The 15,912-nt window shown below is 51.0% G+C and overlaps 1 protein-coding gene across 1 annotated transcript; it reads left to right on the top strand.

The window, feature by feature from the left end:
* Window positions 1–3,824: 3,824 nt before the first annotated feature.
* RBM42 (RNA binding motif protein 42) lies at window positions 3,825–15,588 on the top strand. Its single transcript, XM_078869909.1, has 10 exons — window positions 3,825–3,916; window positions 5,104–5,179; window positions 6,103–6,169; window positions 7,562–7,624; window positions 8,377–8,510; window positions 9,217–9,339; window positions 9,553–9,831; window positions 10,068–10,188; window positions 11,522–11,716; window positions 12,130–15,588. Exons 1-10 carry the CDS (start codon window positions 3,861–3,863, stop codon window positions 12,240–12,242), a joined length of 1,227 nt encoding a protein of 408 aa, XP_078726035.1. The 5' UTR covers window positions 3,825–3,860; the 3' UTR covers window positions 12,243–15,588.
* The last annotated feature ends 324 nt before the right edge of the window (window positions 15,589–15,912 follow it).

Below are 15,912 nucleotides of genomic sequence, written 5' to 3'. Positions count from 1 at the left end.
ATCTCTCACGATATGACACGATATCCCTCACGATATATCACGATATCTCTCACGATATGACACGATATCTCTCACGATATGACACGATATCTCTCACGATATGACACGATATCTTTCACGATATAACACGATATCTCTCACGATATAACACGATATCACTCACGATATGACACGATATCTCTCACGATATCACACGATATCTCTCACGATATGACACGATATCTTTCACGATATGACACGATATCTCTCACGATATGACACGATATCCCTCACGATATAACACGATATCTCTCACGATATGACACGATATCTCTCACGATATAACACGATATCTCTCACGATATAACACGATATCTCTCACGATATAACACGATATCTCTCACGATATGACACGATATCTCTCACGATATGACACGATATCTCTCACGATATGACACGATATCTCTCACGATATAACACGATATCTCTCACGATATAACACGATATCTTTCACGATATGACACGATATCTCTCACGATATGACACGATATCTCTCACGATATGACACGATATCTCTCACGATATGACACGACATCTCTCACGATATGACACGATATCTCTCACGATATGACACGATATCTCTCACGATATGACACGATATCTCTCACGATATGACACGATATCCCTCACGATATGACACGATATCTCTCACGATATGACACGATATCTCTCACGATATGACACGATATCTCTCACGATATGACACGATATCTCTCACGATATGACACGATATCTCTCACGATATGACACGATATCTCTCACGATATGAGCTCCACGAGGATCGTATCGCCAGATTTACACAATGTCGTGAAATCGCGATGTATATTTACGAAATGTCCAGAATTAAAGTGTCAAGTTTATTTTATTTAACCAGCTGAGAACTCACGAGACCGATGGGTCATCAAAATGACCAAATCAATATAAAATAAGCAAAGTAGCAAACATAAATGTGGACAAAACCAACCACGTCGTTGAAGTTTTTGCGCGTTTCCCGCAGTCAGTTCTCATTTTCCTTTATTAGTGTTTTATTTTATTCTTTTTTTACCTACGTGACTTTACCGAAAAGACCGAAGAGTACGACATGAACGTGTCGTTGAACTTGTTTCGAGCCGCACATCGCCACGCCAACAACGTCGCCCTGTGGCGTTGTTGTCGGAGGTGCTGAGTTGTTCATCATAAACTGCAACTTGAATCAGTGCCGGCCCGAGCCTCTTGGGGGCCCTAAGCAGAATTTGATTTGGGGGCCCCCCTCCCACCACGCAGACTCATCTGTGCTAGAAGATTATTGACACAAATGTCACACTATAATGTTATAGCGAATATTATAAACGAATACAGTGAGGTTATGTATTAATAAAAAATAAAAACAACACTTAAAATACTTCACTCTTTTATTAAAACTTCTGAATACAAACGGTCACAAAAAACATATTAAATAAATTATTTGCAAATGTGCATTAAATGTGCAATCTTTTAAATAAAACCAAAATAGACAAACATTAATCTAATCAAAAATAGAATGTTACAAAAAAAAAGATACTTAAATAATGAAAGCAAACATAAGAACAGCAAGGGTTCAACAATGTCAACTGTACAACAATGACCTCAAAATCGTTCCTTCCTAGCTTTTCTGGAGGCAAAGTCACTAATGACATCATTGTATGGTATTGCTTGGCCAACTTTGTTATTAATACTAATGACTGCAAGTCCACTTAGTCTTTCCTGGGCCATTGATGATCTCAAATATGTTTTTATCAATTTGAGCTTGGAAAAGCTCCTCTCTGCTGAGGCAACTGACACAGGCAGAGTGCAGGCTATCCTGAGAGCTACCCAAAGATTTGGGTAAAGCTCACACATCTCATTTTGTGAGAGGTATGTGAGAAGCTCAAAGGCAGTCATCATAGTTTGGGGAAGTTCAGGAAGACTCTCTATCTATCAACGTGAAATACACACCTACTACCTAGATAAATGTATATTAATAACATTTCACTGTTGTGGCGGGGATTTAGCTCTGGTGCGTTATATTACCACTTTTATGGCTTATAAAAATATCATGAGTCATGACTAGCTAGCTGCTTCCTCAAGTGACGTGAGCACAATTTGTGCTGCTGCTGCACAAAACATACTGTAAATAATAATGCAAACATACCTTTATCTCGCTCTTTTTTCTCCTCCTCGGTCCTTTTCTTTTTTCTTTTTTCGGCACCAGAGGGATACGTCCTTTTTTGTGACATGGCTTAGGCGTATTTATTATCGTGACGTACAATTGCGCGCACCTGCCCGCGCCCGCGCCCGCGCCCACGCGAATTGTCAATGAGCCGTGACATCCGTGAGCCGTGACAAAGCAGCAGTTGTCGACAGAATTTTCTTGTCTTGAATCATTTATTCATTCATTCATTAATTCATTTATATCACTTGTTTAAGTTATTTAATTGTAAAAAAAAAACGATTCGGGGGCCCCCTGGTGGCCAGGGGGCCCCAAGCAGCCGCTTAGTTCGCTTATGCCTCGGGCCGGCCCTGACTTGAATCACTACCTGTGAGATCTTCACTCAAAGCTGCTCTAGAGGAGTTGTACACCCAGAGCTGCCACTGCTATTCAGTGGCCTAAAATCAAAATGTTTCGCTCCAGATAATCGCTGCAAAGTATGATCTGTGTTTTGATTTAGTGTGCTGATCTTAAAGGTGCATTGAAAAATGTTGACACTCCGACTGATGCTCCTACTGCTGTTGCGGAGTGACTCATGCAGCCAGCTATGGCTGCAGGGTTTGGTGGTACATGTTGTTAATGTCGTTTATTGTGAAAATTCGGTCACAGTTCCTATGATCACTGTTTCCTTGCTTTTATGGCTTTATTTTGGTGATTTTCGATACGTTTTTTAGTTTGGCCATGTTTGTTTGTTGTAGTACAGAGTTGGCCTTAATCTAAGTTGTCTTGTGGTTGTTGTTGTTGTTTGACTTGCATCCCACTGGGATTTTTGCACACAGCGTTGGTGTACGGTGCTTTTTCTGGAATATTTTGCTCTTTTCTTGAATTTTCTGTTTGCACTCAGTCACATATTCACTTTAAGATGTTTTCTTGTTCATGTTTTTGTTGTTTGTTTGTTGCGGTTGCACCCGATTCACGAGCCGAATGGCTCACAGGGCTACACCTAATACATGAACTTGTCCATCGTGCAGCACAAACACACAAAGATCCCCCCCCCCCCCACGTGGCCGCCTTGACAGACTGTTGGGGCTGTTAGCGAGCTCCTGTGAAGGTCGGGACGACACAGCACCACGCCCGGCCGCCTTTGTCTCCCTAAGTGGCGACGTTGACACACCGCACCAGGTACAGTGCTCAATTGAGGCCGAGTCGACCTAGCGGAGTCTAAATACAAGTTCTGATTCTGGGAGGCTCAGGTCCGAATCAGGCCGTGAGCGGGAATCGAACCCGGCGACTCGGGTTCGTAGCACAGCGCGCTCACCTCTGCACCAACAACAACCCCCATTCGCCACTAAGTGGCGCTTGTGCCAGGCTAGGTGCACGTTGAGGCCACGTGAAGTGTCGAACGCCCGCTGGCAGGAGGTGACGGGGCAGACCCAGCAGGTGCCACGGACCGACCGACCGACTGAGCTGAGTGGCCGGTGCGCCACCTGAGCCCCCCACCTGAGCCCCCCACCGTGCCAACTACAACACCCCCCCCACACCAGCGGCGATTTTCAACACGCCGCGACCCGGATGACGTCATCGCGCGGTAATCGTCATGTAGCGCCGCGTGTGTAACGATGACGCCATCACCATCGTGACGTCAGTGCGCGCGACGCTGACGTCACGAGGCAAAATGGTGGACCCCATGGAGGACCTGAAGCTGCGGGAGATGGAGGCGGAGATGGCGCTGTGAGTGTCCACCCTGCCCCCTCCCGTGTCCCCCTCCCGTGTCTCTCCCGTGACCCCCCTGCCCCCGTGTCCCCTCCCGTGTCCCCCTCCCGCCCCCCGTGTTTCTCCCGTGTCCCCCCTGTCTCCAGTATTTCCCGTGTCCCCGCGTCTCCTCGGCTGTCCCGTGGAGTGAGAGGCTGCGTGAGTGAGTGAGAGGCTGCGTGAGTGAGTGAGTGAGAGGCTGCGTGAGTGAGTGAGAGGCTGCGTGAGTGAGTGAGAGGCTGCGTGAGTGAGTGAGAGGCTGCGTGAGTGAGTGAGAGGCTGCGTGAGTGAGTGAGAGGCTGCGTGAGTGAGTGAGAGGCTGCGTGAGTGAGTGAGAGGCTGCGTGAGTGAGTGAGAGGCTGCGTGAGTGAGTGAGAGGCTGCGTGAGTGAGTGAGAATGAGAGGGTGGGGAGCGGTAGTGTAGCGGTTAGCATGCTGCGGTGCTGCCCACCCACCCCCTCGTGTGCCACAGTGCCGGCCTTCAGAGGTGCTCAGCACTTGCCCCCACCGTCTGTTCACGCTGCACGGAGGATCTTTGTCTTTGAGGCTAATTCCTGCTCAAGGCAAACACCAGTGACGAATATCTGAACCGGTCATTGGCCTCCCCTGTGTATTGAGCATTAAATAAGTACCTGGTGCCGTATGTGAACATCAGCACTGGGGAGACAAAGGCGGCTGGGCCTGTTGCTGGCCACACCTGTAAGGATGTGAGGGGGATCTGTGAGCGTCTTCGTACGTGGCTGAATGTGCATCAAGCTCTCACATGTAAATCATGATTTGAAAGAACTTCCCTTTCAGTGGCATTTGACACGTGTCCTCGTCTGTTTACATGCCGAGTGCAATCATCACCCTGATTCCATTTGGATGTTTCTGCAGCGTAATTTTACCGTGAGCGATTTAAAAAAGTAATTCGTCCTCGCTAGATTTCTTCTCAAATAGTTTTTGCTTGAATGTTGGCATATACGTGTGCACTCTTTTCGATTTCTGCTGTAATGCGGTTGTTTTTGTACAATTTCTACAATATTTGGTCGGTTTTTGCTCCGATTTCAATTTGCGTCTTGATTTCCTTCTTTGGCCTTTGTGGTACTGGTGACCCGGGCCACTCTCCAATGAGAATAATCTCGGTCTCACCTGGCGAACGTGAACCCGTGTCTGTGCCCATGCAGCTTTGAGCAGGAGGTGCTGGGCGGAACGCTGACCTCCCAAGGTCGCCCAGTCATCTCCTCCAACACGTATCAGCAGGTGAGAGACAAGCAGGCTCGGTCCACTGTCAGCTTCACTCCACTGAGGGTGACTTTTCCACCCGCGTTGCTAACGTTGGATTGTTAGCGTTGTCAATCACTGCCCACGTGTGTACGAACTAAGAGGCTCATGGGAGTCAATTCAGAAGCAGTTCTATGACGTCATCTTTCGAGGCTGTTCGCTTACACAATGTAGTCCACTGCTCGCTGCATGAGTTATGAATGGAAATTACATTTATGCCCTTATTATAATTGCATTGTAATTTTGAGTGTGGTTAATTTTGGTAATGTTGGTAATACTCGCGTGCACACTCACAATCTCTCACAGAGAACAATTGGAATCTGCAACCAATCACTTTCATTGTGGAAAAGGTTAAAGCGTACAACTGTGGGTTGTGCTATAGATATACTGGCACCTGACATGGGAAGGTGTAATTTCCACAACCGACTAAAAGTCACCTGAGATGAGCACCGTCTCACTCACTTGATGAAGAGACACAGCGGGACGGAAACTGACGAGGAGCTGTCAGGGCATTTGCATATTTCTTTTTGCTCTGGTTTGTGTCATGCAGAACTGGTGCCGCAGCACCCCAAGGTCGACTCAGCCTTAAATTAGTACCCTGGTGCGGTGCGTAAACATCTGCACCGGGATGACAATGGCGGCCACCCCACCCCCTTTTGCACTGAAGGTGCTCGCTAGCAGCATTTCCCCCACGAGTCTGGTACTAATAGTAATAGTTCATAATTGAGTACATTTGGTGGCGCAAGGCTGTCACGAACGAAGGCGCTGCTGTGTTTCACGGACACGGTCTGCAGCACATTAGGGGACAATGTTGCTGCTGTGTGTAATCCCAATCGAGCAATTAAGATAAAACCTCTGAGGGGGAATCTTTGTCTTTTGCGTGTTTGTTTGTCTGTCCGTAGGTGCAACAGAGCTTGCTGCAAGCCCGGGCTGCAGCAGGGCCCATTCCGATGCCGCCTCTGCCACCGTGTAAGGCCACCACACACGTCCCTGACACTGTCACCGTGGCCCTCGCAGTCACCGGCATTATGTGCCTTTAGCCCGGCCGATGCCAATCATAATGAATAATGCATATGATATCCATCATTGTCACAGATAAATTGGAATAAAGTAAATATACATTATAATGAAATCGAAATTTTATTAATTGGTAATATCAAGGTTAAATCTGAGTTGGTGAGTGAGTTGTTGGGTAAGTGATCGAGTGAGTGGGTAGATGAGTGGGTATAATGTGTCAGGAAAATTCCAGACCCTGGGTTTTATCACTCAGGCTTGGTAGCGATTTACGCCACTGGTTCAGTACTATGTAGGCAAGTGTTGTTTTGATCACATTTTCCGTAACTCTTGCACCTGCTTTGCTTCATAGTGGCCGGCAGGTGGCAGTATAGCACTTGGTGAGCCTCAATGTGCTGTTGTTTCAGTGTTGCAGTCAACTCTCGATTGTCCAGGGTAGTTCACACAGAAGGTAGTCCGCCCATTTTCCCCTTGCACATTCGAGCTGTCCCAGTGTGGTTCCCTAACGGTATGGGTGGTTGTCTCACTGGCTCTTTGTCGAGCCGAGCCGATATCAAACCGTGAATCCAGGGCTAGGATCGCGTCAGTCCATGCTGATGTCTTGTGTTTCCAGTAGAACCGCCCTTAGCGACGGTAATTGGTTCCACAAAACCAGCCGTTAAGTGATTTGGTCGTTAAGCGAGTATAGGATATACATGTTAACGGATTTTTGTTCTGATAGCATCGAAAGTTACCCTTTCTCACCCAAAAAACGTACTTTGTTTTATTTAAACAATGGATTTCAATACATAAAGATGCTAACAACAGAAACACATAATCTTAAAAGAAACATGGTTAATGAATGCATAAATTAATGTTTATTGTACCTATAACAGCCCGTCGGTAACAGGGGAATGGTTGGTAAGCGAACACATTGGGCTCTATGGAGGCCTGTCGTTAAGTGACGAGTTAACAGGGGTGCTCGTTAAGAGGGGTTTTACTGTATTGCGACATGGCACAGTTTCTGCTGTGGAAAAACAACCTGGCGCTTCCTAAACCGCACCGTACTGGCTCATTACGGCCTTATGGCTTTGTTGTGAATTGGAAAAGAGCTATCAGTCCAGCATCTTCACTGTCTGCACGATTGGAGACTTTGTGGAACAGGTTCCGGTCTATCACACCGCTATGCTGCATTTTGAAAGACCATTTTGTACGCATCTGCATTTCTCCATTGCGTCGATTCCTTGATTTTCCATGATCTACGTGGCCTCTCCGCTTGCCATACTCTGTCTGTGACGACCGGTATTCCCCAACAGTGCAGTCGTTAACGGTGTGTTCTCCCCCCTCCCTCACTTTCTCTCCATGCAGTTGTGCCCCCCATGAGGCCCCCGCCAAGGCCTGCGTTTGTCCCCCATGTCCTACTCAGGCCAGGTAATGTGGACGTTAAAAGCGCACGCGTGCCGGTCAAAACCGTGGTCGCCGCGATACGATTTTTCGCCATGCAATACGGTACTAATTTAAATTTCACTATATGGCAATCATCACGGCATCCGTTTCCCCTGACGTGGTAATAGTATTTAGCATTATTGGATTGTTTTTGCACGTTGTTGAACTTCCAGTGCTTGTGGGCACTGCGTGAACATTCATTTTATAAATTTGTTATTGCAGAATCTTGAGGTGCATCTTGAGGCGCATTTTGACGTGCTCTCAAAACACATTGCATTGTGTTGCACTCTTACCGCACTGTTCACACGCTCTCTTGCCATACTCTCCCCGTTAACATGTGGCAATAACACTGAAGCCTAAAGAGGAGAAATATATGGTTGCCAACGTTTCAGGCAATGGCCTTAATGACACATTGCCCAAAACACGGGGATGACAAACGTGTCAAGTTTTTGTGTTTTTTGTTCTTGTGCACCACTGCCACTGCAGCAGCCTTACCACCAGTTAATCATTTCTTGAATACTCCTACCATGCCCCTTTACCATGATGCATTACCGCACTGCGTCACCGCTCTTGTCGTGATGCCGTGCTGTACTGTCGTTCTGCTGGAATCGGCATCTTGAGTCACCGGTGAATGTAGACGCTCTGTACATCCCAATAGCAAGGTGCCACATCAGCACCTTACCGCGGTGTTATCGTGCCACTGCCCAGACGTGACACCGCTGATTGCTGTGTTGCAGCCGCGACGGCATTGTCGCAACGGCCTCCGCTATTGAGGCCTCCGCTGCGCCCGCCTCCGTTCATGCCCATGCCGCCCCGGCCACACGGCATGATGGGGCCGCCCCCACCCATCGGCCCCATGGGCTTACCTCCGGTACGTAGATTCAGAGATTTGCGCAGCGCATGCGCACAGAGACACACGTGCGTGAATGCAGCAAATACGCAGGCACACACGCGCACACGCTTATACGGACACGCATGCACGACGAATGCGCGCACGCACACATACGAAAAAACAAGCTTGCACACATAATGATAACACAAGTTGTCCCTTAACGCGGTAGATGCATTCCTGAAAAGTTCCGCGTTACGCAAAAACAATTTCCCCATAAATAAATAAATAATTCGCTAAAGTTTCATGAGATACAATATACGCAAACGCGCAGTAAAATGGCGGGACAAATAAGTGAGGGTATGCCGCTGCTTTATCATTCCACGTATGGTATCACTACCGCTCAGCTGCGCAGCTCGAGAAAGCAGTTCGTTGTCGGCCGCTCAGAAACCGCGTTATAACGGTGCACGTTCCGCGTTGTCCAAAAAGTCTTCCCGAATCGAAGAACCTCGGTATAGCGATGACGCGTTGTGTGAACACGCATTAAGCGAGGACTTATTGTACAATTGAACACGTGTATTTTTCTGTGTGTGTGTGTATATATATTTGTGTCTCATCATCTCTGTATATCTCTGCATCTATATCTTTGCGTGTGTATATATCTGTGTCTCTGTATCTATGTGTGTCTATAACTGTGTATGTATATGATTGTACGTTTGTGTATCTCTGTATTTGTGTGTGCGTGCAGGGCCCCCCAATGGGAGGGATGATGTCCTCGGCTGTAGTGGAGGCACCCCCCAAACTCAACCCCTCCGTCATCCAGGCGGGCCCCACGGTCTACCTCGCGGCACCTGTCAAGGCCACAGCGCCGGTACCACCCTCGCCGATTACTGCGTAAAATCCCGATTGCTGGGTGTAATCCTGATGGTGTCAAACGAGACGTGTGAATATGCGCGTGCGTGTCCGGGTAGCGCTGCTTACACGACCCCTGGCTCACGGTCTGCTGCGATGCCGACATCACACTCACCCTCTCGAGTCTCTCTGGCCCCCTCCTGTCTTCCTCCTGCCCCCGTGTCGCCCGCAGGAGGAGGGCCACTCTCACGCGGCGCAGGAGAAGAAGGAGAGCGGTGTCGCCGCCACCAAGGTGGACGACTCCACCATCATCGGCCCCGTCATGCCGCCCCCCGCACCCCACGAGCCACCCATAGCGGAGACGCACCATCACCACCACCACCACCACCCACCCACGGAGCGCGGGGGGGGCGGAGGCGGCGGAGGCGGCGGCGGTGGTGGCGGAGGCGGCGGTGGCGGCGGCGGAGGCGGCGGCGGCAGAGCTGGGACGAGCGAACGAGGGGCGGGAAAGGTGAGAGAGCAGCAGACTCGCCACGCTCGCCACACTCACCACACTCCCCCCACTGACCACGCTCGCCCTACTCGCCACGCTCGCGCTGTGAGAGCACGGGGTGGTGAGCGAGCCACTCCTGTATTTCTCCACATGGAGGGATCTTGAGGAACTGAAATTAACGACGAATAGCACAGCATTGTTTTGGTGGCAGATCACGTGGAGCCCTCTCGCTCCTCTTCCTCCTCCTCGTGCAGAACTCGGAGTCGTCTGAAGAGAAGCCGGCGAAGAAGAATCGTCCCGAGAAAGTGAAGAAAATCCTGCGATCCGCAGCCGGCATCACCTGGGAGGATGCCAGCCTCATGGACTGGGACCCCAGTAGGTTCACACAAAGACACAGAAGTGCCCCGCGCAGCCCCCCACACGCACCGTTGGGAGAAGTACCATTAGCGCCCTGTGAAGGCCGGCACAACGCACCTACGAGGCAGGGGTGTGGTACAGCACCACGCCCGGCCGCCTTTGTCTCCCCAATGGCGATGTTTACACACCGCAACAGGTACTCGTTTAAAAGCTGAGTCGATCTAGGGGAGGCCCGGGACCAGTTCAAATATTTACCGCTGATGTTGGCCAAGAGCAGGAATTGAATGCAGAGAGTTGCACACACAGAACTGGATAAATTACTTCTAGAATGTTGTTTTATCATGTGGTTATGAACTAAACTCTCAACCCGACCCCCAAGTTTGAAGGTTATTTTTTTTTCCAGTACCAGGATTCTCAGACCCAGATCCTAATGCCCTCCCCACTGTGCAGCAGCTACAACAGCTGCTGCTGCCCGCGATTGCCAATCTTTCCATTTGTATGCAAATTTTCCCGCTTCGTATTGCCTGCGCCTAACGGGAGAACCGAGTAACGGTCACGACTGCCGGGAGTGGGAGACGCGCGGCACCGGCGACCGCGCGCGCCTCCCGGGCCCTGAAAGGCCGAACCTCAGTTTCGTTTTAATAGCTGAAATTTCAGTTCTTAAAACGAACTCAAATTTATAAATGTTAATAAATTGAGCCATTATTGCTGGCATCATCGGTGGCTCAAACCCGGATTGGAGCCCAGATTCTCAGTGGTGCTGGCTCAGAGTCTCTGATACGGCCATTATGAACCCTCAAGAGATATCCAGACCCAGGGTTTGAACTTTAATCCAGGAACTCGGCGGCCGAGGAGGCGCCAGGTTGTTCTTCCACTGCAGTAGTCGAGCTGGGCCGTTGACGTCGCAGGCAATGGACGAATTGAGACGTGCGTGGATGGCAGCGTACCAACTGACGCCACTTGCGATTAGCCCCACCCCTGGCCCTGCTTGGCCCTGAGCCAGATTCAAAACCACCTATAACCATTAGGGCCCAATGTTGGCAGATGTGGCAGGGAAAAATAGGTACAGTACATCCTCGTTTTACACAGATCCGTTCCTGAAAAGTTGCAGGTAAAGTGATAAATAATGGCGAGATGCGATGTACTACGATGCACAGTGAGATGGCGGGGAGACAACCGAGGATACCCCACCACTTGGCCGCGCAGCTCAAGAAAGTAGTTAGTCGAAACCGCGTTAAGCGAGGAATTGCGGTATGCGTGTATTTGATACGGCCATGATGAACCCCCCCCCCCCCGAGCCATTTGGCCACCTCACACCCCCCCCTCCCCCGCGTGTTTCCGCCGCTCACAGATGATTTCCGCATCTTCTGTGGAGACCTGGGTAACGAAGTGAGCGACGACACACTGGCGCGCGCGTTCTCGCGCTACCCCACGTTCCTGCGTGCCAAGGTGGTGCGCGACAAGCGCTCGGGCAAGACCAAGGGCTACGGCTTCGTCAGCTTCAAAGACCCCAACGACTTCGTGCGCGCCATGCGCGAGATGAATGGTGCCTGCTCGCTCACACGCTCGCACGCTCACACTCAAACGCTCGCTCGCACACTCGTTCACACTCACACGCTGGCTCACGCTCTCACACGCTCGCTCCCACGGTCTCTCGCTCGCTCACACGGTCTCTCGCTCGCTCACACGGTCTTTTGCACTCACGGCCAATATCGGTGACGAACATCTGAACCAGCCCTTGGCCTCCCCACTTTCGTTCTACTTATCCTTAAATGAATACCTGGTTTAGAGTGTAAACATAAGCACCAGGGAGGAAGACAAGGACGGCCGAGCGTGGTGTTGGCCACCCACCTCAACGTGTACTGTGCCGGCCTTCATAGGTGCTACTTGCTAACAGCACTTGCCTTAAGTCTGTTAAAGGCTCTATTGGGGGTCTTTGCCTCTGCTGCGTCGATGCAGGGAAGTACGTGGGCAGTCGGCCGATCAAGCTGCGCAAGAGCACGTGGCGTGACCGCAACATGGACATCGTGCGCAAGAAGAACAAAGAGAAGAAGAAACTGGGCCTCAAGTGACCCCGCGCGACCTCCTTCGACCTCCCTCGACCTCCCGTGTGACATCCCGTGTGACCTCCCCTGTGACCTCCACCAACCTGTGACACCGCCAAAACAATAGCAGATTCAACACTTTGAAGTTATCCAGCATCTAAATGCAATTGCACCAATCACGACTACTAGCCCCAGGGTGCAGCCAGGGCAGATACAGCACCAGTGAGTCCCAGGGCAGCCCTGGGGAGTCGGTGCAATAAAAGCCCCCCACAGCTGGGCCTGACAAAGCCTCAAGTAAAATGATGGTGCTGTGATTGAGTACCCCTGTGAGAGAGCGGCGGTACGAATGAGAGCGGCCCTGTGAGTGAGCGGCGCTGGGAGCGAGTGGTTCTGTGAGTGAGCAACACGATGGTTTTGCTCCCCGATGAGACCAGGTGGAGGCTACTGCATCTGGTGCGATCGACGTCGCTACCATGAACTCTTGAGCCCTCCGAGGAGGAGGGGGACCTCCTTGCTGTCACCGTTTTGTTTTTGGCGAGGGAACCGGTTTCGATGCTTGAATGTTTTGGTTGTGTAAGAAGGTCGCCACCTCCCGACGTACAACCACATCGGGATGTATCCTGGGAAGTTCATGAAGAATTTCTCGCAGGACCAGCGGAGCAGAGCTACTTGTAAATACTGTACGCCGTCTTGAGTAGCGTAGTAGTATTATTTTTTTCTAATTCCGCAAATGACAATTTCGCGACTTTTAATAAACACGGTGTATTACACGCGCATGTTTCATGAATCGGACACAGTCCCATCTAAACAATTCTATCGCTCAGCACTGGTGCCAAATGTCAGCCGGGTCTATTTTCTTACCTGGCATTTCACATCTCGTATACCTCGAGTTACTTTGGCTGTTCCTACTCATCACGTGTAACCTACTGTCTACCAGCGACCCCAAAAATATATTTGATGAGAAACGAAACTGTAGAAAGTGACTGAAGGACTGACACGGACTCCCTTCGACTCGCACGGAGGTCCATAGATTTCGAGACCCATAGGTGCAACAAAGAGAACTATCGACTTGTCGAGACTCACTCGGGGATCAACTTCAGCTGGGGTCTGTTTGGGTCGGCGACCCGGAATATGCTAGTGCACCTGGTGTACCGCGTCCAGTGGAGCTGTCGTTATGAGCCCTGGTTACCAGTCACGTGCTGCTGCTCCTCTCTGGCAGGGACCTGGAAAGTCTCGGGTGAGAAATGAAGCCCCGAGTCACAATTCGGGTGTCGCGGTTCAACCTGGGTTTGTGTTTTGTTGACGTCGTGGTGCATGTATCGCCTCGAGTGGCTGCACGGGTCGCATGCACCAATATTGCGCAACACGAATGTGAAACGATCGATGGTCGTGGCGCAGTGTAACGCTCCTCCGAGAAGTGACGTGGCGCGATGACCCCCGCCCGTTGTATCTTGAATCGTGAATTCGCGACGCCGCTCTCGCTTACCCCAGTCGCACTGTCGGCGTCGTCACGGCGCGACAAACCCCGTTGGGAAATCTCAAGAGAGCAGCGCGAGCCGCCTCCGTGTTGGAGAACGGCCCAAGGAAGCAGATATCACCGCTTCCCGTTCAGATCGTCCCTTCAATGGTGCCACGGTGGCGATATGGTGACTCCCACGCCTGGTATGCAGGAGGTTATGAGTTTGATCCCCACCCTTGTCGCCTATACATTTGGAATTTGTTCTCCCCGTGATCGCGGGGGTTTTCCCTCCACATTCTTCGAGTAGTGGTTCTTGACCTGGGGTGTGCACCCCCTGGGGATGCGAGATGCCCTTTCTGGGGGTGTGAGACGTGGCCAGATTCTTCTTTAGAAGGTAAATCGAAAACAAATTAAGCAAGGGCACGTAAGTACAACTACTTTGTTTCATCAAAGCGATATGTTTATTAACAGTTTACTTAACGAATGAGAACACAAGGGGTGCATGCTGCATTCCAGGTCAAGAACTGCTGCATTCTATTTTATTTTGCTGCTATACATTTCCACACGATAAGCCACTTCGTTGAGCTATCATTTGTGGCCATATCGCTTCTGAAAAAGCTCCGTAGCTCAGTGGGCCTTCCCTTATAAAATACAAAGTTTAAATATAGTTTGAGTTTTCACCGCTCTCTGGTCCACGCTGGAGATTGCAGCACTTCCCGCCCGCCCACCTGGGAGAGGAATAATCACCGCGTGACGGTCATGCCGATAAATTCATTCTCAGGGTTGGACAACATCCAAAGCAAGTGCAGAACAAACTAATGAGATGGAGGGCGAGGTTCGTGTCGAGTCGTTGGTGAGCGCCACGCTCAGCGCTTCGCCGAGTGGTCGCTGACCAGGGGGACCTCGGCGGACCTCGGCGGCCCAGCGCCCTGACCCCTGACCCCTTGAGACGCCCGGCGGCGCGCGCCGCCTCTGCTGATTTTGTTGCTGCGACGACGCTGGCGGGAGCGTCATGCCGGGTCGTCGTTGTCCAGGTTCTCTTCTCCCACAGCCGCCGCCGCTCTTCGGGTTTCATTTTTTTTCTGAAGCGCGACTTTCGCGGATTTTCCGTTACGTCGGGCGGTCGGGAAAACCCGGCGCGCCAACCTCGGTGCGCCACGGAAGCCGTTTCCGCTGGATGTGAATTAACCGAAGCCACATTGCGGCAACAGCAGCAGCTGCCCCCTCTCATCAGGCTACCCCCGTGGATGTCGTGGCGAGCGACTGGGACGCGGAGTCGTTGCTTCTGGTTTGCAGCAGGAGTTGCAGTCCTCCCCACGAGTCTCACCCACTGGACGAGGCTGCCTCCCGCCCCGCCCCCCCCCCACGGCTGCCGGTGTTCAGATCTCAGCCTGCCCCCTCTTTAGGACTCTTGTCACTGTGGAGAACAGTGATCCTGGCCCTCATCAAACACATACAGACATATCTCCCGTATAGCCTTGAACAGGCTGTTGGGACAAGTGGTATTTGAAAGCACCAACGCTGGAGTGCGTTTGGAACCATTGGACCAACGTTCCAGGTTCCCCGAAAGCGGGGAGACCCTTCCGAACAGCCCCGTGCCCAGGAACTAACAAAGCAGCAGCACGGCCACTGCCCGGTGGTTGATATATGCCAGCCTCGATATCGTTGCGCGAAACGTCGGACAACTTGCCGAACAGCAACACTGCCGACGCGGCGCAAGCACATCGGAGAGGTTGAGTCAGCTGAGAAACCGCAGCTCGCCGTTGACAGAGCACGTGGGCCGTGCCTCGAACCTGGAGGTGGTGGCGATGCGTTGAGCGAATTCTGTACATAATTACTGAACTGTATTTTTGTTGACGGAATAAAGGCGAGAGTCTTGCACTTTCGGGGTTAACGCGAGGTCAACGTAGCCCCTGTGAACACATCACTCGTGAACACTACAAAGACAAAGATCATCCGTACGTTGGGGAAACTGCTGTTAGCGAGCACCTATGAAGGCCGACACGGCACACAAGGGGGTGGGTGGCCAGCATCACGCCCGGCCGCCTTTGTCTCCCAAGTGACGATGTTTACACACCGCACCAGGTACTCATATAAGGCCGGGTCGATCTTGGGGAGGCCCAGGACCGGTTCAGATAATCGTCACTCGTGTTAACCGTGAGCGGGAATCGAGCTCGGGTCTCTGCCGGATTCGTAGCGCAGCGCAGCGCAATAACCGCCTCCCACATAAACAAGACA

This window comes from Lampetra fluviatilis, chromosome 29 (assembly GCF_964198595.1).
Source record: "Lampetra fluviatilis chromosome 29, kcLamFluv1.1, whole genome shotgun sequence".
In the NCBI taxonomy this organism is placed as follows: Eukaryota; Metazoa; Chordata; class Hyperoartia; order Petromyzontiformes; family Petromyzontidae; genus Lampetra; species Lampetra fluviatilis.
The sequence above is the reverse complement of the archived record's forward strand: the minus strand, read 5'-3'. Positions and strand labels throughout refer to the sequence as shown.